Source organism: Esox lucius, chromosome 14 (assembly GCF_011004845.1).
Source record: "Esox lucius isolate fEsoLuc1 chromosome 14, fEsoLuc1.pri, whole genome shotgun sequence".
Taxonomy (NCBI): Eukaryota; Metazoa; Chordata; class Actinopteri; order Esociformes; family Esocidae; genus Esox; species Esox lucius.
Genome location: NC_047582.1, coordinates 7805739 through 7833098, shown reverse-complemented (window position 1 = coordinate 7833098; position 27360 = coordinate 7805739). Strand labels below are relative to the sequence as shown.

Genomic DNA, 27360 nt, shown 5'->3' with positions numbered 1-27360 from the left:
ATTCAGACTACTCATGATCCTCCCAATCCTCTCAACTCCCTGAACCACCTCCCTCAGGCACCTCCCTCAGGCACCTCCCTCAGGCACACTACAGCTGTACAGTTAACAATGACTTCAGATTAAACTCCAGATCTGGACAATAGGCTTCTTTAGGAATTATATGACATAGGATGTCACCTGGTTAATATTAACAGAGCTCTTGTCTTTTCATAATAATGCCAAATATATTCACTTTGAATGGTGCAAGCTAAAGCTATCCTTCAAAGATATCTAAGCCAAAACCTCTAAGATTTTTAAATTTTATTTCAGGTCAGAACCATTTGTGATTTAAGCATGTCATAATGTGTAAAGACTTGCCTGATCTACCGTGAGATTCACGCAAACACACAACGATTAACATCTGTAGAAATTTTTATGTTATGTGTATACAAATGTTTTTAATGGCGACTCACCGTCTGGTGGCTGCGGTCACAGTAGCGAAGCCCAAAGTAGTCTGTCTCTGCCAGGTTCACATGGTTGAACACAAAGTCCAGCACCACCGACCCCTTAGTGGACTTCTGTGGAACACAAGAGGATAGGAACACTGAGTCTGTCTCAGATGTGGAACGCTGAATCTGTCTCAGATGTGGAACACTGAGACATTCTCAGATGTGGAACACTGAATCTGTCTCAGATGTGGAACACTGAGACAGTCTCAGATGTGGAACACTGAGACAGTCTCAGATGTGGAACACTGAGACAGTCTCAGATGTGGAACACTGAGACAGTCTCAGATGTGGAACACTGAGACAGTCTCAGATGTGGAACACTCAGTCTGTCTCAGCTATGGAACGCTGAGTCTGTCTCAGATGTGGAACGCTGAGTCTGTCTCAGATGTGGAACGCTGAGTCTGTCTCAGATGTGGAAGGCTGAGTCTGTCTCAGATGTGGAACACTGAGACAGATTCAGATGTGGAACACAGAGTCTGTCTCAGATGTGGAACACTGAGACAGATTCAGATGTGGAACACAGAGTCTGTCTCAGATGTGGAATGCTGAGTCTGTCTCAGATGTGGAACGCTGAGTCTGTCTCAGATGTGGAACGCTGAGTCTGTCTCAGATGTGGAACGCTGAGTCTGTCTCAGATGTGGAACGCTGAGTCTGTCTCAGATGTGGAACACAGAGTCTGTCTTAGTTGTAAACCAATGTGTTGCCAGGCAAAGTCAGTCTGATGTTGATGCCATTGTTCTTACTAATTTAATTTAACTTGAGTGACATCACAGCTCCATTAAAACTCACACATTCGGAAGATACAGGGAGCGATCAAACGATTCTGGGAAATGCTTCTCTACTTTGGTTTTTAGGAATAAAGACTTTCAACGAGGCATGGAATATAATACATTTTTTATTCCCTCCAGGATCAGAAAAGAAAAAAACATAGTGTGTCATTTTGCCCTGGATTCAGAAATAACATAAAGGAACTTGATAAGAGACTACTGTACATCTCCAGGGAAATATGAAGAGATAAATTCTTATAAATTCTTAAAAATAGCAATTTACACACCATACAGTTCCTCTCATTACCATTTCAGAAGCTTACAAAAATACATTTGGCAAATAAATTATTTTAGGAATACGATTTTAGTATGAACAATAAGAACCCTGGTTACAAAAGTTTTTCCATACAACACTGATGAAAGATTTGCCATAAAATTCTCTTGACTGAAAAATCCCTGACTGAATTTTCAGCTCAGTTAACACTTTCGCTTCTCCTTGTAGATATAGCATCAATCCAAATGCATCCACTGATGGTATAAGTATTTCCTCTGATGAAAAACCAATCACGGGTCACAGAAACCAATCCCAGATTGGCCTTAGCGTAGAGCACAATCCAACCAAGCCCTCCTCTCTCACCTGCATTTCAGGCTTCCATTTATCCTGAGGCCAATCTAAATAAATCCCAAGAGAGGAAATGGATTTCAAGCATGAAGGCCTCCATGCATAGCCTGTGTCCGTAATGAAAGATGGAACTTTACTTACAGTCAACATCACCTCAAGGTGAGGCAGTAGGCTGAAACACTACAAACACACCACATTCACATTTTCAGCCCTCTTCTTTTCTTTTCACATGAAAGCCAACACACACGTGCACACACAGTTTCCTGGGTTTTATTGTGAAATCATATGGGGTGAAAAGTTCACAGGTCGGTGATGTATTTGCAGTGGGGTCGCTTGCGATTTGTTCTTTAAAGGGACACCAACATCCATCTTGCCTAGAAGACATCTCTCACTCTTCACCCAATTCTCCCTGTTTGCTCCTCACAGAAAAGGAAGGAAACAGAGTGTGTGTGTGTCTGGGATAAATCAGTGAGGACTGCTCTTCCTAACCACAAAGCACATGTTTGATTAATCACATGGTTAACGCTGACAAGAGCATAGGCATTAGGGCCACTTGCGAAGCTGTTGGGGATGCAGGGGGAGTGGCTGCCCCAGGGCCCGCCGTGGGTGGGGGGCCGCGGTGGGTGGGGGGCCGTGGTGGGTGGAGGGCCGTGGTGGGTGGGGGGCCGTGGTGGGTGGGGGGCCGTGATGGGTGGAGGGCCGTGGTGGGTGGAGGGCCGTTGTGGGTGGGGGGCCGCGGTGGGTGGGGGGCCGCGGTGGGTGGAGGGCCGCGGTGGGTGGGGGGCCGCGGTGGGTGGGGGGCCACGTTGGGTGGAGGGCCGCGGTGGGTGGAGGGCCGCGGTGGGTGGAGGGCCGCGGTGGGTGGAGGGAGCCTTGCTTGGCCTCTATAAGATTTTAATTTTTTGTATTTCTATTTTATGTTGTGTTTTTCTGTGTTTATCGGCTGTGAGGTTATTCTATGCCAGGATCGGCTTTACATACGTATATACTGCAACAAAATTTTTTGTCCTGGGGGAAGGGGGCCCCTATTAAGATTTCAAAAACATCAGGTACACGAGATCATGTAGTACGTGATCAGTGGGTCCATGTAAAGCATCTGAAATTGAGCGATTCCTCATGTTAACAATTCATTACATGACTTCCTCCCCTGTGATCCGGGACTCTTATGGAGGTTTTCATGTTCTCCTCCATCTGCTGGTGCAGTCCATGGGAATCACAAGCCGGCTGACTGTTTTTCCGGGGGAGATGTCCCTCTACGTCCCCTCTCTCTTCATCCCCCACTCCCCCTCATCCAGCCGATCCATCCGCGTCTCTCGCTCTCACCGCCGTTTGACTCATCTCGCTGATTAAACCGGCTGATGAATATGCCTGTCACCTGCTGAGCGACCTCTTTATGGCTTCCTCCTTGATGACTGTGTCAGTGTCCTCGACACTCCCTCCCATTGATACACTCACACGGAGAAGACACACCCCTGGCAACAACAAATGCACAGGCATATACATTCCTTTGCGGTTAATTCGCCACCTGTTACGGCCTGCTTGTGCCTTTGCCAGTATTGGAGTGAATGTAGAGTTCTGTAAAATACCCTCAACGCTTGAAGCCGTCATCCCCTCATATTCTCCCTCCCAAACTAACCAAGAAATCTTCCAATTGAACCATGGCTTGTAGTCTGTTTGATGCCACATTATTACCGTACTCAACTTGTTTTTGCTTAAAAATTATGATTCACTCCCGGCGCCTCACGCGTTTGTCATGCTGTGATCATGCAATGATCAACGTTACCTGACTTACTGACAAATGTCACAGCCACAAATATGTATAGCGGTTATGTTAATTCATGACTCACAGCTATACCACATCCCATGTTAACATCATCTTGAAACTCAGTTCCAATTGCATGAGTAGCAGTGGGAGGGAAGAAAAGTATCTAACGCCTGTTCAGACTGGCTAGGCAAACAAGGAATAACAACATAATCACTGTTGCTTTTCTCTATCGCTACTCAAAGTACCTAAAGCCAGTGAGTTAGCTAGATTCATCATGCAGCTGAGTTCCTTCATAATGCAAAACGTTACCCTTGTTAGACATTTCCCTTCTTTTTTGTTGACTTGACCTGTCATTGAACAATTATGGAAATAGCTGTGAAATGCAATTTGTTTTTTCTGTGTTGGACTAGACAGCAGGGCCCAGCAGTCAGCCCACAGGGTAGAAGCACCAGACCAAAACAGACTCCAACTAACAGAATCAACATTTTTCATTCAACCCCAGTTGCTGGAAACAAGGAAGTTAATGGAATATGACATTTTGCCAGAAAAAGCGTGCCACAGTGAGTGCCTGGGGATCAATTAGGGTTTGATGCCTTGTTCAGGGACAGAACAACTCATTTTCCACTTTACCAGCTTGGTGAGTCACTGAAGGAACTGGATTTTGAACCGTTTTAGATTAATTCCAAATAGTGAATTAATGTAACATATGAATTGAATATATAAAGAGAGTATTACAATTACAGCACTATAGTATCAAAGATTAAAGTACTCCGGAGATATGAGATGTTTGCAGGAGCAGAGAAGCATGCAGAGTTCAAAACCCTACTCTGGTTTATATCCCCAAACGAAGGTTTTGGGGGTTGGTTTACTAACATGAAGATACCAGACACACAGAGTACAGGATAGGAGAGGACAATGGGGGACATAATTATAAATGGCTATACTAAATACTGAAGAATCACAGAATATGTAAATAAAGACAGAATGGACATTTTTCGGTGCCTTCGTCATCTAGCCACCAGTAAGGTCAGATGCTCTAACAGCTAGGCTACCTGCTCCCCAGTGAACGTCTGAAACCAATCCTGTCCAGTTTCTGGACAGACGCAGCCTTTGTTTGCAAATAAACTAATGGGGAGAAACTCCCGCCACACAGTCGTGGACTTAATCAGGGCCCGGCCTCCCTTTGGAACCATGCCTTGCCGATGTGGGATTTCAAATGTGCTAAAGACAAATAGGGAATCTAAATGGGTCACTTGCAATGTCACTTCCTTGGGCCCATGGTATAAGGTGGCTGATCGCATGATATGGTAACTTCGCCTGAGGCCAAACTGGGGTCTTTGATGAGTTATATGAGCAACAGCCTGGCGATGAGGTTAGGAGGGAATTCACTAGAACGAAAGGACTGTATCAGTCAGAACATTGTCTCATCATGGCATGAAAGCTGAACCAGGCAGAGAATCCACGCTGATACGATACCCTTCACAGAGCCTCCCGGAGCAGAGTCATGGCCATTGTTGTTGCCTCCTCCTGACCACAGTGTCTTAACCGTAACCGAAAACCACGACCAGCGGCGGGAGAGAACTGAGGTGTGACCGACTGTACTGGATGACATCACCCAGGGGTCGAGCACATCAGCGCCATCAGAGCCCGCAGTGAACACAAGCGGCAGCCTTCATACTTCCTATAAGGGTCCTTGCCGACCAACCCTCCCTTCCTTCCAAACCCAACATCCCTCACTTCCCATACACACTTCCCCTCCCTCTCCCTCGCTGCATTCCTCCTCTATCTCCCCCACTGATAAGGTAGTCAGGGTGGGATTGCTAAAATAACACTGACCAGGAAAAAGAGGAAAGGAAATATGCGTCCTAGTTTGGTTTCGGCCAGATTATTTGTCTCAGGGTCACAGAGGAGCTGGGGCTTGTCTGTGAAACGGCATACGGGATCCAGTCCACATACTATGGATGTGGTCAGTCCATTGGATTTGACAGGCCTGTTGCATTTCCTCTGTTGTTCATTCACCACTAATTAAGCTTCTCTTCCTCATCTCACCACACTAATTATAACGTTATCGCTTGTACGCATACCGGAAGGGAAGAGGCAATTCGAGAGGGCTCACTCCACCTTAAATTCTGTCAGATGTTTTATAGAAACATCAGTGTTGTAATTTGCAAATGATGAAACCAATATGTACACAAATCACATCAAATAAAAGGGGGAAATCTATTCTTGAACAACATAGTTAATGCGTTCAAAACCTTTAGAAATATACCAATTGCTACAGCATTATGTCCAGTCTCTTGTCAATCAGAAAAGGAACCAAGCAAGCCTAGTTCAGCCGGCCCACAATTAAAGTGATAATTGTTATTACCCCAAACTAGATTTGAACCTGGGTCTCCCACATGAGAGGCAATGTCTTTAAACACCATGCCACAATGGTACACGTTCACCCACTAACTAGACCCCATTAAGCATTATTTTTAACGGACTAAAAGTTTACCTCCACCACAAATAGCATCTACGAACTGTTAGCATTTGAACCGCTTATTAGCCAGTAACAGCCTTACTAGTATCTACTAACTTACTACTTGGAATAGTCATAAGAATTTAACAACTGCTAGCGAGACTGAAGATGAGCTGTGCACTGCTTAAGCTATTTCATTTCATGGCACAAAAACATTTGTTTTTCTATCATTCATGAATGACATTGATACAATAAATATCAGTATAGGTGATGATAACTGACTTTTTCGTAAAGTGAAAAGATGAAAGAAATGTGGAAACCCCTAATCTTTTACTGCCCACAGGTTTTGATAAAGCCTATATTACCCCAAAAAGCATGCACGGATGCGTGCTTCGAAACTTTGACTGGTTTTCATGACCCAAAACAAAATATTAGGATTATTTGAAAGGGACAACGCACCACAAAAGACAAAAGCATCTCCCTCAAGTTTCACAACACATTTAGCCTATAGCTCATTGATATCTCCAGTAAGACATAAAGACGTTCCAGAACCTTTACATAACAGACCACTGTTTCGCTGTTTCATATTATAACATGGTGCAGAAAGGAGGTGGAGACAAGGAAACAGACAGTACTCTAAAGCAACAATCTGTCTTCTACAAAACATTTTTTTTTAATCCTTTGCAGCACATTGCTTGTTATTTCATAATGAGAGAAACGGTATCACTGGGCATTCTACACACCCTAGTAAAATCATATAATCATAGACCTTCAGTATCAATCAACACTGTAATTCCAGGTGTCATTTAGATTGACTGAAGAGGGAAAGGCTTTGGCAGGGAAGTGCAACTATTAGCATAGAGGTATAGCCATTAGTTTCATTTAGCACAGTTGGATCGGCAATACCATTCAACCCCTCACAGACAAACACACACGTACATTCCCACACAAACACACAGATGTACACTCACACACAGTGTGGGTCTGGACAATGGTTACACCCATATGAAGAGGGAGAGAAAGCAAGAGACAGAGAAACAAGGCTGACAGCTAAATAATGTTGATGCTGGAGGCATCAGTAGAACACAAAATGATGGATGAGTCTCATTATGTGCTTATATGGGCCTTGAGATTGACCATACTAATACATTTGCCGGTCATATACAACATGCATCTGTATAGATTTAGACAGCAGGCCAGGATATGATATGACAAGTGACAAACACATGTAGGGACATTTAGGAGTGGGGAGTATTCAAGAATGACATTAACATGGTGTGGATGATGAATTTGTGTGAGTATGCGTGTATTTGTGTGTTTTCATGTACAGTTAATTTGTCTGGTTTAAGTTGCTGCTCCCCAATCCAGTGACTTGAACACCGATCCCCATGGTAACAGGGTCATCACCTGATCAGGGTGTGGTTGGTCGGTCAGTCAGGCCATCTGCTGCTCTGCTCGGGGTGTTTCTGGCTGCATGGGCGTGGTGCTGCCGAGTGCTACTGGTTAAGGCTGTGTGTGTGTGTGTGTGTGTGGTAGGTTGGGATGAGATGCAGGAGGCAGGGGAAGTTTGGGGTTCTAGTGTGCGGTTTGGATGAGGGCCACAGACTCCTCCTTTCTGTCCAGTCACATCATCTCCACGAAGGGGCTGAGTGGGGGAGGGGAGGAGGTAAGTCGTTAGCAGATGTTGCCTTCTCCCACTGGGACTTGGAGGGCCTCTGCACAACCACTTTCCCCTAAATTCTCTGTAAATGATAGACGCGTGCTCAATGCTCCAGGCGTGAGAGAGAAAGAGAGAGCGAGAGGAAAGAAGGAAAGGGGGAGAGACAGAAAGAGGAAGGGCATATGGAGCAGTTATGGTGCAACATGTCGTGTAGCTGTGGGGTGTCTCTACACCAGACACTGGTGCACGGTGGACAACCTGCCTTCCAGCAACTCAGTCACAGCTCCATCTTATTTACAAAGACCCCATGTAGACCTATTTCATTGGCAGGCCTCTAGCTTGGGGACCGGAATCGTGGCCTGCTACCTGGAACACCTCGGAGCCACACAGTCTCAGTTCCTCCCCCTCTTCCTCACCTCCCTCCTCACTTCTAGTTCCTGTGCTGTCCAGTTGCCACTGGAAACGACCAGATACCCATGCCGTCCCATTTGTCAGGCGACAGAGCAGACCCCAGCTCATTTCCACCATTACCCTGATGTAAACACAAGCTGTGATTGTTGTGATGTGTGTCTGAGTGTGAACTGCTGTCCTCTGCCATAGACTAATTCTGTTTCTTGGTTGGTTCTATTTCTGTGAGGGTTCAGGATATTACCAAAGGGTTAAAGCCCGGAGAATTAAGATATTATACATTTGTTTTGCCACAGACTCCATTTGTGTATCTAGCATAGAGGGGCTCCAATGGTGTGGGGTTTTCATCCACCAGACTAAAAGCCCAGGCTCCAGGGTTTTAACTCAAACTGAACAATACAAAAGGATGACATGAGGTCAGGATATAAATGAACAGATCAGAGTAGGCATTTCATTCATACAAACAAACTCGCTGGACTGACACGTAAGTAACTCGCAGTCTAGCCTACATTAAAAGGAAACACCCACAAGCCATAAGACCCATGGGCCAAAACACACAGAAGTGTAAACAAGGGTGCTAACACAAAGACAAGCACTGGCAAGGTTAAAGCCCAAGCCAAGTGTATTCAGCACAGCTAAGCGACAGAACTACGAAGAGCGGTGTCCTGAATGCGGGGTAAAATTACATGCAAATATTCTATTTAATACGGAGTAACCTTGGCTTGCAGAGATTTGAACTGCTCAGGGGTGGGTAACTACACAGAGACACAGATTCACTACTGTACTGTTCTGACTGAATAGATCATAACAGAAGTGAACCTGTCTGGTGAAGAATGACATGAGTGTGTGTGAGTATGCGTGTGTGTGCGTGTGTGTGTGTGCGTGCGCGAGGGGGCGGGTTGGAATGGTATTTGCTGACCCATGCCTTGCAAGAGGGCAGGTAGTGTGGAGGGCGGCCCTATCAAGCCTCGGCGGCAGCCTCCATCACCCCTCTAATGCGCCACCCATTCACTAACCACTCCTGTGGACGGTATGTGTAGAAAAACAATTTAACGGACTTAATCCGGCCCTGTCGAGAAGAGATTATGCTGCCCAGGGTGACTGAAAATGGCCAGCCATGCAGAGATTATTGTACTGTTCTTCTAAATCTACCCTCTCCCTCTCTCTCCCTCACCCCCCAACCATCCCCATTTGGCCGCTCGCCTGACCGAGCAAGGATGTGCCCCCTCGGAGGTCAAAAGCCCTCCTTCCTATGGCCCAACCGCTTTCCATCTTCACCCCTGTCGGTATGGGCTGCTTAATGACTCTAAGGTCAAATAAAAGGGATCAGATAACACCACTGTCTGTAGGTACCTGAAAACAGAATCATATGTATGGCCAACGAGAGGGGCAGCGGTCTAAGTCAGTGGTTCCCAACTCCAGTCTTCCAGTACCCCAACAGCACGCATTTTAACTGTAGGCCTGGACAAGCACACCCAGTTCAACTTAAAGAAGACCTGAAAGTTAGTTGACAAATTGAATCTGCTGTGCTTTTCAGGGGCTATGATATAAATGTGTACTGTGGGTGGTACTAGAGGACCGGGACTGGGAAACACTGCTCTATATCACTGACTAGCAGTTCAGCTGTGTTATTGTGTGTGTGTGTGTGTGTGTGTGTGTGTGTGTGTGTGTGTGTGTGTGTGTGTGTGAGTGTGTGAAGATACTACGATTCTCCCAAAACCTCTGCAGAGTTGTTGCGGCAAGGCAAGGTCATAATCACACGATAGGTGGTCTTTCAAATGTGAGAAATTCACGGTGTAGAAAAAATAGTTGCAAAAACCACTGAACCTAGTTCTCTAAGGTTACTATATGAGATCATCCTATACATTTTCAGTTTCCCAGCTTTTTAATATTCTGTACTTTTGGTAACTTGAAGTAATGGATTATAAAAGAAAATATTCATTACAAATCAGTGGAGGATGTGAATACGTTGTTGAACAATATCTCCAATCTTTGCTTATGTCTGATTAATTGTGATCATTATTGTAATCAGTAGTCATTATCACTTACAACCTATTTAATTAGTTAATTATAAATAATACATATTGTGAATCTTGATTACTAGACTGGAGGTATGTACCCTGTTTTGCTTATAAAAATGTACATTCCCGGCATCCATTTTTCAAAGAGTCCACTTAACACTGACTCCCACCCCTAATCACTTAACACTGACTCCCACTCCAAATCACTTAACACTGATCCCCCCCCCCCAAATCACTTGACAATGTTAAACTGACCTTTATATAGACAGATCATGAGGAAATATATTTTCATCAACCCAACTAATGGGTTGCCTCACATGTGAGAGGTCAACAGCGAAATAACAGATGAATTCACTTGAGTTCATGTTCCACACTTGATCCACCCTCAGTTGAGAATCAGAGCATCCTGAATTATATTATTACAGTTTCTTGTGCCATTAGCATTTAGGTTTAAATAATTTACAGCAAAGGCTGGGTGTGCGTGTGGCTGTGTGTGTGGCTTTGTGTGTGTGTGTGGCTTTGTGTGTGTGGGCCGTGTATTTATGCTTGGTAACACCAGCCGTGGGGGCTAATAGGTGGATAAGTGCTCAGTCTAATTACATAAGGAGCAGCTACCTGGTATGCTCTGTAAAAACATAAGCATGTGACAGGATAGGTTCTTCAACAGCACTCAGGCTAATGCACAATTAGACAGCTCAATGTTCTCTTTATTAATGAAGTTTGAATGTTCTGTGTGTGTGTTGTATGTTGGGTGTGTGTGTTCTGTTTGTGTGTGTTTACATATATAGATCAGAGATTTGGGGGGTTCCCCTGCCACTCCCTCTCTCATCCAGATGGAGTACGGGTGTTTATTTATCTCCCCAGTGCTCTACCCTACTTTGAGGGCAAGCCCAGGGGACGTCTGTGCTTGTCTCCAAAAGGAGAGGGGAGAGAGAAACTGTGTGAGAGAAGGTGAGGAAGAGAGTTAGTTTGTGAGTGAAAGAGAGAATGTGTTTGTGTGTGTGTGACAGAGTATGTGTAAGAGCGTATGTGTGTGGGTGTGTGTGTGTTAGGTAAAAAGATGGCACCTACACAAACCCTTTTGGCGGATTTCCCATAAGCAAGTGCTGATGGGTATTTGCTGTTGCATGTTGTTGTTGTAGAATGTCAGCTAACACAAGGTTTTGACAGTTTCCGCCCACCTACTACACAGTAAATGACTGGAAGTGACCGAACTGAGACCGAAATCCCTGTGTGAAAGTGTCATGTTAAAGCTGTGATACACATACAGTAGACAGAACATTAACAACCCATTTTCCCACAAAAGTCATTACATTCTGTCTGGGTCAGGGAGTATACATCACTGAGAGATGTTAATTCGCTCACTATCCTCTGACGCATCAGCACACAGTACCTCCTGCAGTTTTAGCTGAAAGGAAAGAAAGCCAATAATAATTGAACAGGCAGGTGTTCATTTATTTCCTCTCTCCCTGTAGTGACTCATCTGTAGGAAATCCCTGAGGATCCATCAGTAGCCATCGGGTTCATTAGAAAGTAATGTGTTTCCATAGCAACCAGCTCTTTACTTTCAAGAATTACCATTTTTACATATCGATCTCTGGGGATGGGAAGCTGGGGAATTTCTTTTCATCAATGTTGAAGATAATTTGATTTAGAAAACATTACATTTTAATCAAAATTCCTTAATGTGAAGGAATACAATGGAATGGAATTCCTCCAAGTACATGTAAGATGGATGTTGGCCAATTTCTTATTTCAAAATTGGAAAACTTTGCCTTGAGCCAAACATATCACTGTCTGTCTCATACTTTTAAATCATTGTTACCCCAATATTCCCTATCCATCTCTCCTGTCCTGACATGAATCAGGTACCACACATGAAATGCAGTCGATTCTCTGCAACAACCTTTGTCAAACCTGTCCAAACAAAAAGAAAACACCATGTTCATTGTATTTAGTGGATGTTGAAGAACAAATACATTCAGAATGACGAAAAGGAAGGAAGGAAGCAGCTGCGGCTAGCTGCTCCTGAAAAAGAACTGCCCTGTTATCATCAATTTATATCCAGAAACCTACGAGGTTAAAGCCTCTCTCGCTGGCCAAGGCCAGAGAAAACAGAGAGCTTCAGGGTCAACGACTGCTGTCTTTGGGACCGCTCTGCTCAGCTTTGTTGTGGTAGCAACACGTGAGCAGTTCTGTACCTCACACTAAACCCAACAAAACCTTTGGGGCCAAACTCAATGGAAGCTTTGTTTGAGAGGTGCAGTGCTGCTTACTCTTACGCAGGCCAGCTACAGCACCGAGTAGGCAACGACTGAAGCCAAAAGTACCTAAGCCCACCTCAGCCCTCCTCAGACTTCAATGTATCCCCTGCAGACAAATCTGAAAGCTTATACAAACACAACAAATAATGAATCATGTGTATATCAAAATTGCACAGCACCAGTAGAACTCAAGGCCCGTCTATTCGTGTGAAGAGCAAACTTCTGGTCACATTTTGTGAAATCCTTATTTACAGTTAAGGGGAGCATGACATCAACATCCCCAGGTGGGATGGTCTAGGGGTGGCTGTCAACACTTGAGTGACAGCTGATGTAGTGTTGCCAGCACCTTGGAGACACAAGGTTTAAGGTCAACAAACCAGTATTTCATTGGCAGCTCTCTTGGCCTCGCTGTCAGCGAACAGAATAGAACAAAGAAGGAGAAAGCTGATTGACAGACCAAGTGCCTCCCTCCCTCCATGATCGTCCCTGCGGAAAAATGTGTCACCCGAATGCACACTTTGTTCTGCTCGGCATTCCATCTCTTTATTTTGGGCCAAAGCCTTTTAAATCCAACCCTTTCATTGTCTTTATCTGGTGTCCCCTCATGCAGTTTTCAGTCACAGTAGTGTCACTGTAGTACATGGGCCAGGGGAATACATTGGGTTACACTGCAATGTTAAACATTTAACAGCAAGATACAGCCTTATGAATAGGATTAGTGCAACCTTTCACCTCAAGAACCACTCTGTACTTTAATAGCTACACATTTTATTTGGTAATTGAAAAAAAAAAAAGTTGAGTGAGAACCAACTAAGAAACTGTTATGTTGGCGTCAGGCAAAATTCTAGTGCACACTACATACAATCATGTTTAGTAATAACATGCAATGGATCAACGCCAGAGCTATAAAGTCCACTGCGGTAGAGCTGTCGTTTTTAATTGAACTACTGACAATACCAGGATTATAATCCTCTTCTGCTGGATGAGTACATGGCGAAGGCTTTCATTCATAACGTCACCACAGCAGCTTTTAATAGCCTAAACTAGAGGCACATAGGACCAAATAAATTACTCACAAACTGTGTACAAACCAACAATGAAGCATAAAACACTGCTGACAGTATACCATTCACCATGCACACAGACAGACAAGACTTCCCAAGAGCCAACCTGCACCAGGCTCTCACATTAACAATTAAAAGAGGATGAGCAACTCGATCTCTCCAATGGATATGTGACTAGTAGAACACAGACAGGGGGAGTTAATGCCAGCCAGAAGGGACAGGGCGCTGGGATGTCGTGCGGGGGCCATCTTGAAGAAGAAGAGAAGCAGGGAATCAGGGGTGGTGGTGGTTGCGGAGTTGTTTGCACAGAGAGGGTCTGAGTGGTGGCATGGCAACAAAAAATCTGGGGGTCTCCCTCCTTCTGAAATGTAACATTTCCAGAAATCCCTGGCAAAACATGACTGCTGTAAAAAGTGCCTCATGCGCTCTTAGAATAAGGGGTGTCTTGAGGAACTTCGTAGTTAGTCAGAGGACAATTTCTTTGAATGGGTTCATGTTTGCACCTTTGGTTGGCTGAGGGTTTATTTTGTAGGGACTGAAGGCATGGTTTAGTAGGGATGTGGCTTTTGGATAAATAAATAAATACATTTGTTACAGTGTGCAGTGTCCAAATTTCAAATGATGACCAGGAGTTACACTGCCATCATATAAAGTTATTTTTTGAACATTTTAAACAGTGTTTTTTGAACAACCTATTTGACCTGAAATGGTTCCCCATTTTGTGGCAATCTTTTAAAGCCCAAAAGATTACTAATGAGTGTGGGCAGACCAAATCTATTTTTTACAAAAAGAGCTAAGCATGATTTACCAAAGCTTCGGGGTATGAAGAGTTTATATGTTATGAATGGCTTATTTGGACAATATATGGAGTAATAAAGTTACAGAACGTCAAAGGGCAAGGCAAGGCTAAGCAAGCTGATACAGCAAGCTTAGCCCCAGCGCTAGAACATTACTCTCCATCTGGCCCTCCGACAAACACAAACCATAAGTTTGTTTTTAGAGATATCCAATCCATACATAAAACCCTTATTCAACTTCTAATGAAAACTCAGTGTCCAGCGCTGAGCTTGAATTCTTGATTAAAGCTAATCTAGACAAATGGCACAATATCACTAACCACAGTGAGCACTTCTAAGACATCAGTGAAACTGAAATTGCATCTGCATTGTATCTATCATCATGAAGTCTTGGTTTACACTGAGCCTCTAGGTACAGAAACCAGAAGAGACACAACTGATATTGATACATTCAAGTCCACTTAGACAAACAAAATGAAGGCATGCTCCGGTTTTTTTTCAATGCAATGTTTGACAGTGAACTTGTAGATTTAACACACCATGTGTTATAATAACACTATGAAGATCAAACGCAGCATTTCAGTGGGAATGTGGCACACATAGGCTGCTATAAATCAGAAATGGCATATTAAAGGCATGTGACAATGTAAAAAAACAGTTGTCATCAACTTTCCGACTTCCAGTGACGTCATTCTCAGGCTTCTGTTTGGATGGTAATTCCCTACAGCAATTCCCTTTCAGATTAAATTCACGACCAAAAATTAGTAATGGACACACTGTAGGCTGCTACAGTCAAGCTACTCGCCATGTTTAGTTCTTGTTTCAACGAGTAAAAAGCAAATACAGTTGCCCAGGCTTCAACTGCAAATACCAAAAGCCAGTTTCCCATAAGACAGCCTCATGGCCGGCAATCTTTGGGCTTTTTGTTTATAAACGACCATACTGGGACTTTTCATACATTTAGAACTGAGTCACAAAAATTTGCAGATTCTTAACACTGAATCTAAGTTTTATTTTTGAATAACTTCAAACGCGTTCAGTCAGACTACCTATTAAATGGAAGCTATAGCTCACCTGTCAACCGCCTCTCCTAACAGACAGAGCAATGAGTGTAAAAGGATGTTGTCTCACCTTTATTCCTTGCTGTTGAGTGGTTAACGTCAATTTGGTTTCATCCAACAGTAAAACTTCACAATAAAACTCCTCTTGGGTAGCACAGAAGCAACTCATGTCTTCTCTTTTCGGAGAAAATCGAAATGATGGACTATTATTATGAGTAAATGAAAGTCGCTATTTATTCATCAGCCAATCTTCTTATTGTGACGGCTCTGCAAAAAGAGAGAACCATAACAGTTATTCACCTAGCGAAATGCATTAGCTAATGGATAAAAAAAAAAACTGTGCACCTGCTAAAACAAAAAAAGTCACAATACTGTAAAAAGAAAAAATGCTAATAATAACAACATTTTGCAGATGTAAAAGCTTCTAAACACTAAACGCAAAACACATTGTGCTCTCTCACAAACATTGCGAAACCGTGTTTTGACTTGAAGGTTGTTATTTAAACAATCCGACTATTTTGAGCAATGAAGGCTATTTCTTCATAAGCAGTAGGCTAGTTCAGGTATATTTTATTTCATACCGCAAGTTTCCTTCCTTTAGCCTGGCCCTGAGTCCAATAAGCACATTAGTTATGCGATCTTCAGTGTCCTCCAGGTATAATATTCATAGGAAGACATGGTAGAAAAAATATTGTAAAATGCATCCGATTTTTGATCTAGAACTCTTTCATTTGTATTTGTCTTATATCCGGCAACACTAAAAGTGAAGACAGATGTGTAGCCTGCACTTGTCTGGTAAAAAAAGGGAGCCAAAACCCTCGCCACTCTTCAGCATTGCAGACAGTCCGTTGCTAAGGAGCGTGTCCATCTCTCACTACAAAGCTTCCCCGCAAAAAAGACTCCGCCCCATCTGGACTTTTCACCCATTGAAGCGATACGGCCAACATGCATTCAAAGATGATACTGTGCAATCATGCCCCCTGTCGGAGATATGCAAATTCTGTCTGTCTCCTGATTAAATTAAATTCCAATGGGCTTTATCGCCATGGAACAAGTTCAATTTCCTAAAGAAAATGCAAAATAAGAAAATAACAACAAATAATGAACAAAAGTGACATACACAATCAGAAAAAATAAGTCGGCCAAAACATGACACATATGTAGATTAAAAAGGATAACAAATAAAAAGGATAACTCAAATGTTCGTGTTGAAACAATGTGTTATAAGTTAAAGAATTAATTGAAATAGATAATAAATAAATAGATTAATATTGCTCAAGCTTGTCCTGTTATTTGTTCTCAACTGGTTGCCCTTTTCTCATGGCAAAAGGTCACATAATTTACTGCTCTGATTTGAATGTCACACTTTTTCTTCTGGGTGTGTTGTGTTCAAATTCAGCTTTAATGATTGCATGCACAAACTAGAAAAAACACATTTAAATGTAAAGTTGGGAGTTATCTGATGGCCTGTAGAAACCATCTTTGAGCCTGTTTGTATGAGGCCCTCTGCTTTATTACCTAGTTCCTAACAAATTATTATACAGGAGGAGAAGGTATGAATAAGCCAATTTCAAACTGTGCATGATGATGCTCGCATGATTGGTAATAACCCAACATATGATATGCCAGAATGAGTCAGGATAGACGTTTAACATTCCAAACCAAATGATGGCAATGCATACAAGGAACTGTACCCTTTCCTGCACTGGTGCATTGGAATTTCATATTTAAACCAGAAATAAAAGAGTGCCTCCTACTAGTCCTCCAGCAGCACCTGCGCTCCAAGAACAACCTGCCTGGCTTCTGATGGCCTAGATCAGTGTTATTAAACTCTTACCCAATGAAGTACGAAACATGCTGATTATGTTGTACCTCGCTCATTATTAATTGCACCCACCTGGTGTCCCAGGTCTAAATAAGTACTGTAGGTAAGGGTTGCAATGGGAAAAAAATCACACTTGAGGTCCAGAGTTTAGTTTGAGGGGTCTACAAGGTACTGTGAATGTATTTGAATAGTACAAATCATTACCACATTTTTTTGTTGCCTCCAGTGTAGTGTCCTCACTGGAGGCATTGATGGTCTGTGACAGTGGTACACAGTCTTGGGTTTGTGTGTGTAGACATAGAACTATAAAAAAATAAAGCCATCCATTAGGTTACATTTAGTTGCAATTAGTTGATACTTTAATTTTATTAGGGTGTCACGTTAAATTCTATCTTACTTTACCCTGACACCTTGTGGTGGTTCTTTGCTAATACCTCCCTAGAAATCAAAAAGGGGTAATAATATAGAGGTTGTTTGCAGTTATGTAGAATATCAAGATGCACTGGCATTGCAATATGTATTGGCTAGACAAGGGTTTAGATGTGTAGTGTTTCAAAGATGCTAATACAAGTACTTTTGGGCATCATTATTATATCCTACAATATATTTAGGGTAGAGTACACCTATAGCAACTACACAAAGTCATTGGAATGATGAATACAAATTTGAAAAATAGGTCACATTCTTGCCAATTTCCAGTAAAAGGAAATAATTTGGGCTAGCATACCCCACTTCCTATCAAATTACTTTCCTTCCATTTTTAAAGGATAGGCCTGAACCAATCAGATATCAGACAGGAAACATCCCAACAATTTTGATCTGTAAACAAAGTCAGTCTCAGATTTTGTTTTCTCACGGCCTGAGGACAGATACCCTTTGCGCATCATCATCATAATCACCATCAAGCATGCGCGCAGGCTGACAGTAAGCTACACAGACAACATGGCGTAACGAAGGAAGCAATCCTACGAAGAAAAAACGCGGAGGGAGACACAAAAGAAAAAGTTTAGTTGGAGTTGAAGACTGTAATAATTTAAAGTTTAGAATGGACCCTCGTGTAAAGTTAGTTTCGTGTTTTTGATTTGGACTTTTCACCCTGGAGTGCGTTTTATAAACTACTCGGTGCAGAGAGGAGCGAATGTTCATACAGGTATGATAATTTACCTTCGCTAAATGATAGCTCGTGAACTACTGTAGATAGCTTGTTAGCTTATTGGTGAGCAGTCTGCTACACGGTAACATTAATGTGGCTAATAGCTATCTGCAACCTGTTGTTTTGAATGACGAAAAAATAGCACATTAATCTGGCAATGCAAGTATCTCTGACAGACCTTTTAAACCGAGTAGTACTTTAACCTGTGAAAACTGTTTCAAGTATGTCTGCGAAAATGAGCTGGCATCAAAGTTATCAGTTTAGCTTCTGATGAAGCTAACTAGCCTAGCTAAATTTAGCACAGGCTGCTATTAGCTGTCTGGAATATAGCTAGAAAAGGACGCCACTTTTGGCAAGCTGCCCACACTTTAAGAAACACTTAGCTTCTTTCTTACTGACGTTAACGTTTTGAGACCGATAACTAGCACAGCAGCGTTTAGTGCATTTAGCTAACAAGTTTAAAGTTTCCGTTTTGTGTTACTACAGTACTAATCTGTTACAATTACATGATTTGGTAACTTTTGAGAAACTTGCTAACTGTAACTTTGCTGCAATTTGTCACGGTAGCTTTTTGTTCCGTACAGTCTCCTTGGCTATTTTCTTTGTGTCAAGAAGCTTGTTTTTGCCAACGGAAATCTTTAGGTTGTCATGTACTGATTAATGATTAGACGCTGGGTTGCTTAACTGAAAAAGGACTGCGTGAACAATTACTTGCAGTGTGAAAGAAAACGCTGCAGGTTCCACAGTCACATTTCTGCTAGTGCCACTACGTTTTTCAGTTAGTGTCACCATCCTATATTTTGGTTGAACATGCATTGTTTGATAGCTCTACACAGTAAATGTATGTATATATTTTGTTTGCTAAAGAAAATGTGCTATGGACACTCGTTTTAATGCACCCCCCCCATGCACCATATGCAGGGCAACCTCCCCTTCATTCCTCTGGAGTATTGGGATGTACCATTTATACTAGAGGGTAAAGTGCCCCCTACTGGTACTACATCTCTTCCAGCCGCATCTGGTCTTTCATATAGAGACCGACCCTGCTGAGCTTTAGGCCAGCTGGCAGTGGATTACAGAATGCCATCCTATTCAGATGTTTAATTGCACATCTGTACTGTGATAGTTTGTGATGTTTCTTAAGCTGGTTGAAATTTGAGACTGTGTATTTACAGGGGGGAAAAATGGTATGTAATGTCTGTGCTCAAGTGTTGTGCCACCTTATGTTGCAATCTGGTAATGTTGGTGGTCACCTCATACAGCCAAATCTCCTCTCACTTATTTTGGTAAGCACTGACACCCAAATGAAATGATGTGGATTATGTTTAACTCTATTTTAAGCACTTTCTTTATTGATGACTACTTCATGTTACCATGACATGATTAGAAATGAGTGTTAGCATTGTCAAGCCATGGGCTTATCTTGACAAATGGGTCATTGATAGAAATGACCATTGATATGCCCGACCATTGGTGCCCCACTATTGAGTTGACTGGGCAAGAGCACTTTCACTCGCTCTCTCTGGGATGTCTTAGCTTGTTGCCGGGAATTGTGCATCATCAATTAAACATTTTTTCCCATACAATCGGGAGAATGAGTGAGAATTCTTTACTAAGGACAACAACAGTGCCAGTGAGAGAGGAGAGCCAACAACGCTTCCTGGTTGCCAATGTCTGACATTGCTCTTTCACAAACTCTTCATTTGCATGAGAATAAAAACCCGCATTCAGAAACACTTTTTCCTTTCCCCCTTTTCTTCCTGTTGTGCGGTGATACAGCGCATCCATTCAGACTTGAATTCAATTGTACATTTAGTCATTTAGCAGGTCGCTCTTATCCAGAGCAATTACTTATTAAGTTCAGCTTATGCTCCACTGGTGCCTAAAATAGGACTGCATCTTGTGGGCTTCTGTGCAAGGCGTTGCAGACACCTAACATATTTTACAATGGCTAGATATCTGGCCTGTTTTACGTATCAGCTAGTCACGTTATAGCAGTCATTCAGTCAAGGACAGTCAAGTCTGTGGTGGCATTCAACCAGACCAGGAGACCAATAAATGTGTACTTTTTAACTCAAGTGTTAAAAGCTAGTTATTAAAAACACGCAAAAGAAATTACATTCACACAAACACTGTACGAAAACCATGTTAAGTAATCGCCTGAAATCAGGGACACGCCAGTCAGGTACAGAGAGACAGGACAGGCAGACATCACACGGTCAAACTAGCAAATTCTCTATCATTGCTTAGTTTGAACCTAAACCTAGATGGCTACAAGATGCATGTTGTTCTTTCTAGTGGGGTGATTGGGGTGATGCACTCTGCTGAAAATGTCTACATATAGTTATTGTATCATGAGGACCCTGGCAATTCCCAGCGCTAACAGCTGGTGCTTTCTGGTGTAGTAGCTACAGTACTATGTTCTGCTTGCTTCCAATATGAGATCCTCCTGACATGAATGGACTGCTGAGCCAAGGTCCTGCTGTGAAGGCTGGGATGTCCAGTGGTCTCTGATGGCTTTGCGACTCACAGGGTGGGGATCTGTTGAGTGGGGCATGGGGTAGCTATTGTTATGGGATTAGATCTCAAATGGAAATGTCTCTGTCAGAGCTGGCGATTAAGGGCTTATTTACATTACGATAGACTTATGTTAGCTTGGATCATTTCCATAGTGTTTTAATTTACCCCGGCATGTTTGAGATGTACTAGACAACATTGTGTGCTTCAGTTGACAGAAAATCTAACGCTGTTTGTGCCCACTGCACAGATTCTTGACACAGTTCTGACACAATTGTCTTTGCACCAGCAAACCTCCAGAAGGGCTTGGCCGAAAATGTGGTGCACACTACACAACAAAATAATCTAACATTGATATGTCTTGGAAAATGTATCCTAGCTTTTGTGTTCTTTACATTGTCATTGCCAAAAGTACTTTTGCATGGCACTTTCTTGAAATTACTTTTGTTGGAATTGACCCAATTTTTTTGTCTCCACTATTGTTATTTTAACTGTCAATCTTATCAAAGCTTTGTTTTAGTTTTAGAAACATATGTATTTTTAAATCAGAAAATAAATAGACATGGAATCGATTAAATTTGACACTATTTTGTAGCGCAGTCTTTTGCCAAAATAACTGCGGTCAAGCCTGTTCTAGCCATGGATGAGCTTCCTGCACCAATCTACTGGCACACTGCTTCAATTGTCTCAGATGTGCAGGGTGCCTCCCAACTGCTGCGTTCAGAACTCCAGAGGTCTTCAATCAGATTTTCATCTAGTCTCATTGCTGCCCACTTCAGATTAGACCAAGATTTTGTCCTGAATCATTTCTGTGTGCTTTTTGATGTGTGTTAGGGGACATGGTCCTGCCTGAAGACCCGTGACCTTTGACAAAAACCCAGGTTTCCGACACTGGGTGCGACATTGCATTCCAAAAATGCCTTGGTATTCTCCTGATTTCATGATGCCATAAACAAGGATGTGTTTTAGAATAATCTTGTCAGGTTTTCATAGGTGTGTCTCTGAGCATTGGATCTCCAACCGTACAACACCTTTTCACTGAGTTTGGAGATGGATAGTGCGAGTTGAAACTATCGTACCTTGTCAGCTTGAATCTGTGGCAGTTGATTAAGGTTTCTCCACCTTCCAGCAATCCTTGATCTTCCATCAAGACGTCTCTTGGGGGCTCCGTCTATGGAGGTTGGCTACAGGGGCATCAGCGTTAAACCTCTTAAAAACATTATGTAAGGTGGAAATGGGAACATCAAGGTTGTTATTCTGTAGTCTTAATATTGACCATTCATGGCTAATATCTTGTCTGACCTTCTCAGATAATTCTCTGGTTTTCTTTCCTCAATGCTCGTTGCTGTTCACAGTGAGGCCAGACAGGATAATTATTCGTTTTATCCATTTAAACTGGTTGTGAGTGCTGGGCGACAGGATGGCAATTGTCCTTTGATTACATTGCCACTATAGCCTATTAGAACTTAGATTTGCTGACTCACAACCACAGGTTTAAGATGTATGTTTACCCTGTATGTTTTGAAATAATCATTTAACTTGCTTAATGCAGGCTTACTAGACCCGTAAAAGTGATGACCAATGTCTCATTTATACAGCTTCTAGAAGCTTCAGCAAAGAGACGTGCCCACGTGTGTCAGAGCTTGGATTGGAATGATAAAAGGAATATGTCTTGGTCATGATGGGGGGTTCCTTTGGTTGTCTTTCAGGTTTTTAAAGGTTTTTGTTATTGGTTGTTTGATACAGGTTTACTACATGTTCATGATGATCTTTCCGACTGCCACTGAAAGTGTAGTCTGTCTCCTGTTGGCTCAGGCAGAGTGAACCCTATTGTGCTGATTGTTAAATCGTTGTTTGGTTTTGGTTCTGTGTGTTTGCCCCGTATTTGTGTTTGTCATTATTGGTTCTCAGGGGGGTTGGTTTAGTACTGCAGTCAGTGTGTGTGTGTGTGTGTGTGTGTGTGTGTGTGTGTGTGTGTGTGTGTGTGTGTGTGTGTGTGTGTGTGTGTGTGTGTGTGTGTGTGTGTGTGTGTGTGTGTGTGTGTGTAGCGGGGGGGCTTCCTCAAACCCCTTAACCCCCAGTCGGTGGTGTGACCTTCGGGGCTTTCTGACCTGCTGTACCACCCCCCCTTGTAACCCCTTGCCCCAACCCGGCTCACTTTGCCCTGGTCTCCTCTTTGGCGCCCGGGGCTCCCACCAGCACCACTCCCAATAAGAGGCCTAATTGAGTCGGATGGGAGAAGCAGCTGTGCCACAGAGCTGGAGGCCAGCCAGCCAGGATCGGTCACTGCAGAACCAACCACGGAAACAGCAGAACAGGGCTGGCCCTGGTCCTTGCTGCAAGACGATTGGCTGTTCCGACCGGTCACGTGACCGGGTGCTGGCTGGTTGTGCTCTCAGCGTCTGACACAGTTGAGAGGAAGAGGGAGATGGGATGGAGGCTGTCACTGCTACCGAAATGGGGTAAGGTTTTTCCTTCTGTGTGTGTTTTTTAAAAGACACCCCCCTTTCTGTATTTCTTTCAACGGACGGACACAAGATTTTTTATTTTTTTTATTGGGTCTGTTAATAAGGATTAGGGGCAGGCCAGGGAGCTCCTGGTGGGAAGAATGGTGTGTTTGTATGAATAGCGAGGCGTAGCCGCTAAGCCTTTTGTTTTGATGGTTGGGTGGTGAGAGAGGGAGAGGCTGAGAAGAGGCTGAGGGAGAAGGACAGGAAGGGTGTTGGGGGATGTGCACTGCATGGATACTCGCAACTTTTCACTTTTTTATCGCCGGTGAGCTGCCAGGGCTGCGCAAAAAAAGGGCTGCATTGTGCTTGAGAGGGAGAGAGAAAAGGATTGGCGGAAACGCCATGATGGAGTGAAGTCGAGTGAGGGAAAACCTGCCTGTGGCCAAATGCCCAAGATGTCAGTGCTTCTGGCGTCTGTGTTGGACTAAGATGGTGGACACTGGTGAGGAGTGAGTGGGCTGGTCTTTATGACTCTGCTGCCTCTCCTAGCTACCGGTTAACAAAGCAGGTGTGTCATTGTGGCTGTGCGACGCCGTCTTTCTCTGGATGCTGTGCGGTTGCCATGGAGTCACTCCGTTCGCGGTTGTCGTCTTTGTCTGTGTTGACATCGTTGTTCGTTAATCCCTGGTCGTAATTGTGCTGTGCGGCGCCGGGTTAGCCGGGCTAAGTGTGGACTAACGCCGCTAAGTGGCTGCCCACTGTTTCTTTGTGATGTCAGGGGAAGGGCATTTGTCGCTCTGCAGCTGACTGCAGGGTTTTTCAGGTCTAACTATCTGCTGAGGGGCTATCCATCCATACACACTTTTTTTTTTCTCTCTCTCTCACACACACTTTCACTCACACACACTGATACTCACAAACACCCACCCTCACCCTCACACCCTGTCTCACACACAGACAGACACACTCGCGCACATACAGAAAGCCTCATCCATCCGGCACAGAGCTACGTTCACTGTCAGGCAAATGGGAAATCTGAGCGTCTGCCTGGTTGTTTTATTCTGTCACCATGGGATCCAGGTTTAAATGGAGGAATACACTAATACGGTGGGTGGCGTTAGGATGCAGTGACAATTTGTTTGCAGCGGATGTTTGAAGGGCTGACATGGAAATAGGATCTGTGTCTTTCATTATTATTTTAGCACGGCAGCAAGTCTCAACCCGTAAAACGGATACTCAGAATTGCCTTCATTTAAGCAGTGGTTGCATTTTGATCGACATCAATGCAATATTCATGAGGTAGAAAGAGGCAGTCCTCGCCTCCTCTTCTTCCTCAGCCCCCGCTCTGTTGTTCTTCTCCTTTCTTTCATTCATTTGTTCGTTCTCCGTATTTTTTTTTTGTCTCCTTGCTCGCGACCCCCCCCCCCCCCCAAACCCTTTGTTGGTAAGATTTGACAGGTTTATATGGTGCCATTAGCGTTTTGCTTTGTTCAGCATTGTGTTGATTTTCATTGGGCTGTTTTCTGTGGGTGTATGTAGCTACAGTATGCAGAGAGATTGGACATGGTAAGATTCTAGATTTTTTTTTCTACCTGCAAGCTTTGTGTATTAGACATTAGACTACATTATGTCTGGAGATATTATTTTCAAACAAAAGCTATTCTTTGTTTTCATCCATGGCCTAGCCTATGTTGAATGCACATTAGTGTCAGACCTCGAAGGGAGGTCAATAGCCTGATTTAAGCATCAAGGCATTAGCTTAATATTTTGGAGACAAAATGTAATTGAAAAAAGCAATAAGACTGTGCGGTGTACTGGAGGCTAATGTGGAAATGGTACCACAATAAGAGGTAGATGCTGATGGGCCTAATTGATAATGCCATTAGGAACTGATGTGGATGCTGACGTACTTGATAATGCAGTTAGGACAGTGATGCAGAGCCTGGTGTAATTTCTTATATCATCTGTAACTATCTGTCAGGAAGGTAGGCTGTCTATATCAAAAAGCCTTTGCACTGTACAATTGGTTGTTGACATGATACCAGGGCACCATCCTACATCCATCACAGCAAAGCAACCCCCCTGCTGTATCCCATCCCCCTTCATCGTCAGCAGTTGTAGACTGGCTGGTAAAGGGTAGTGGTGATCAGCTCTCTCTCTTTGAAGGAACACGCCGGAATTGAATCTCCAAAATGGCTGCCAATAGAACTACCTCAGTCTGCGTCTGCAAACTAGGGCTTGAGTTTTGGTTCACCTTAGCAGTTCTGAATGCAGGATGTGTCTGTGTCAATACAGTTACCCCGCAAATGAGAAATAACCCTCCCCTGATCCAATTTGGGAATTTTGCTAAGGTTTTTTGGGAATGTGGAGGGGTAACCATAACAACATCAGCCAATGTGGTGATAGAATTGAAATGGTGGTTCTGGAATGCTGTGGAGTGTTGTTCCCTGGCCTTCCTGCTTGATAACAATAAAATTTGGGAGAAATGTAATGCCCAACCAACCCTGCTTGTCTAGAACAATTGCAGGTTACTCTAGAATAGGGGTGGGCAATATTTTTCACTGGGGGGCCACACTGAAAAAGCCAGAGAGCATCGTGGGTCAGATTACTTTTTTAACCAACATGCCTAAAAAACACACAACATAACTAACTCTGTTAACTTGCATATTATATTTATGCATGTTTATTTTCCATGCAACACCGTTTTCATAATTGAACTTAATTTACTTTAACAATGTTTTTGTTTTTTTCTTTCTGTTAACTACTGTTATTATGGCAGGCAAAGGCCTAAAAAAATCCCCTTTTAGGGTTATTACTTAACAGAAATGTTGCAACACATATTTGTCTTAAAACATAACTTTCAACTCAACAGAGTAAGCTATAAGGTATAGTGTATAACAGTTATATAAGTATAATAGTTGTTAGGGCAGTCTGTGAAATCACTTCTGAAGATTTTCACTCAAAGCAAATGTTGGTATAATTGCCGTCATCTAACTTCATACAGTATATTTTTTGTACTACGTGCTTTTAACGACGGCGATTCCAGCAGCTCAGACCCAAGAAATCAACTTTTAGGGCTACTCACTCAATATGAACAGGAGAGCCTCATATGGGCGTTGACAAGTTAGGTGAAGTCAGGAGTCATTTCTGTTGATGCAGTGTGCGGTTCTGTTGATGCAGTGTGCGGTTCTGTTGATGCAGTGTGCGGTTCTGTTGATGCAGTGTGCGGTTCTGTTGATGCAGTGTGCGGTTCTGTTGATGCAGTGTGCGGTTCTGTTGATGCAGTGTGCGGTACTGTAGCAAGATGTTCACCAGTAAGGCTGCATCTGCGTTGGACTTGTTGAATTGTAGGATCGGGTGACAGTCTTTGTATTTCGCTGCATGCTTGCTCTGGAAGTGCCTCTGCAAATTGTACTCTTTAAAAACTGTGACGTTAGCTTAACATATTAAGCAAGTTGCTTTACCTGCAACATCTGCAAATATATATTTTCCTGTCAATATATTTTTTTTTTTCCCTGCTTTCGTTATCAACTTTTCTTAGGCTCATTTCCAGAGATCGCTAGCCATCAATTGCGTATAGTACGTACAAATGATAACTTCCGCGCGTGGATTGTGATGCTGGTCCGTAGCTACGTATCATAGCAATGCAAATACCTTGTTTCAACTTAAAGGTATTTTAAACAGACAGTATGATACTGCTATACTTATTACTGGGAGTGCCATGGGACATTTAATTTGAAAATAAATAAATATGCACCAGTAAATAAAGTAACGTAATCTGTGGACCTCGTCGGGTATTTTTTATTTAGTATTATATTAAAAGTGTTTCGCGGACCAAATAGAATGACTCAATGGGCCAGATACGGCCCGGGGGCTTTATCTTGCCCAGGTCTGCTCTAGAACAATTGTATGTTAAGTTAATAATTTTGCAACAAATGCCATGATTCAGTATTACTACAAGGCAACTGTGAAGTTTAACAGTCAATGTTGACTGCTAGTTAGATAAGTTAGGTGTGAATGCTCACAAACGAAGCCTT

General features: G+C 43.0%; 2 protein-coding genes across 7 annotated transcripts in view; one reads left to right on the top strand and one right to left on the bottom strand.

Moving 5' to 3' along the window:
• epb41l4a (erythrocyte membrane protein band 4.1 like 4A) overlaps positions 1-16241 on the bottom strand; it is a 62565-nt gene extending 46324 nt beyond the window's left edge. For 3 of the 4 annotated variants that reach the window (XM_010903099.5, XM_034296889.1, XM_010903100.5), the window contains exons 1-3: positions 15960-16239; positions 15449-15645; positions 453-557 (exon numbers count right to left, since the gene is read on the bottom strand). In XM_010903099.5, coding sequence (XP_010901401.2) covers positions 453-557; positions 15449-15547 — 204 coding nt within the window. In that variant the 5' untranslated portion in view covers positions 15548-15645; positions 15960-16239. Of the gene's footprint in view, positions 1-452; positions 558-15448; positions 15646-15959 lie in introns of all 4 variants that reach the window. The other variant, XM_020053262.3, reaches the window with a different exon arrangement.
• Positions 16242-18115: 1874 nt separating this feature from the next.
• apc (APC regulator of WNT signaling pathway) overlaps positions 18116-27360 on the top strand; it is a 40276-nt gene continuing 31031 nt past the window's right edge. The window contains exon 1 of one of the 3 annotated variants that reach the window (XM_010903103.5): positions 18116-18353. The gene's annotated coding sequence lies outside the window, so the exon portion shown is untranslated. Of the gene's footprint in view, positions 18354-23268; positions 23336-24317; positions 24431-27360 lie in introns of those variants that run through there. The other 2 variants (XM_010903104.4, XM_020053397.3) reach the window with 2 other exon arrangements.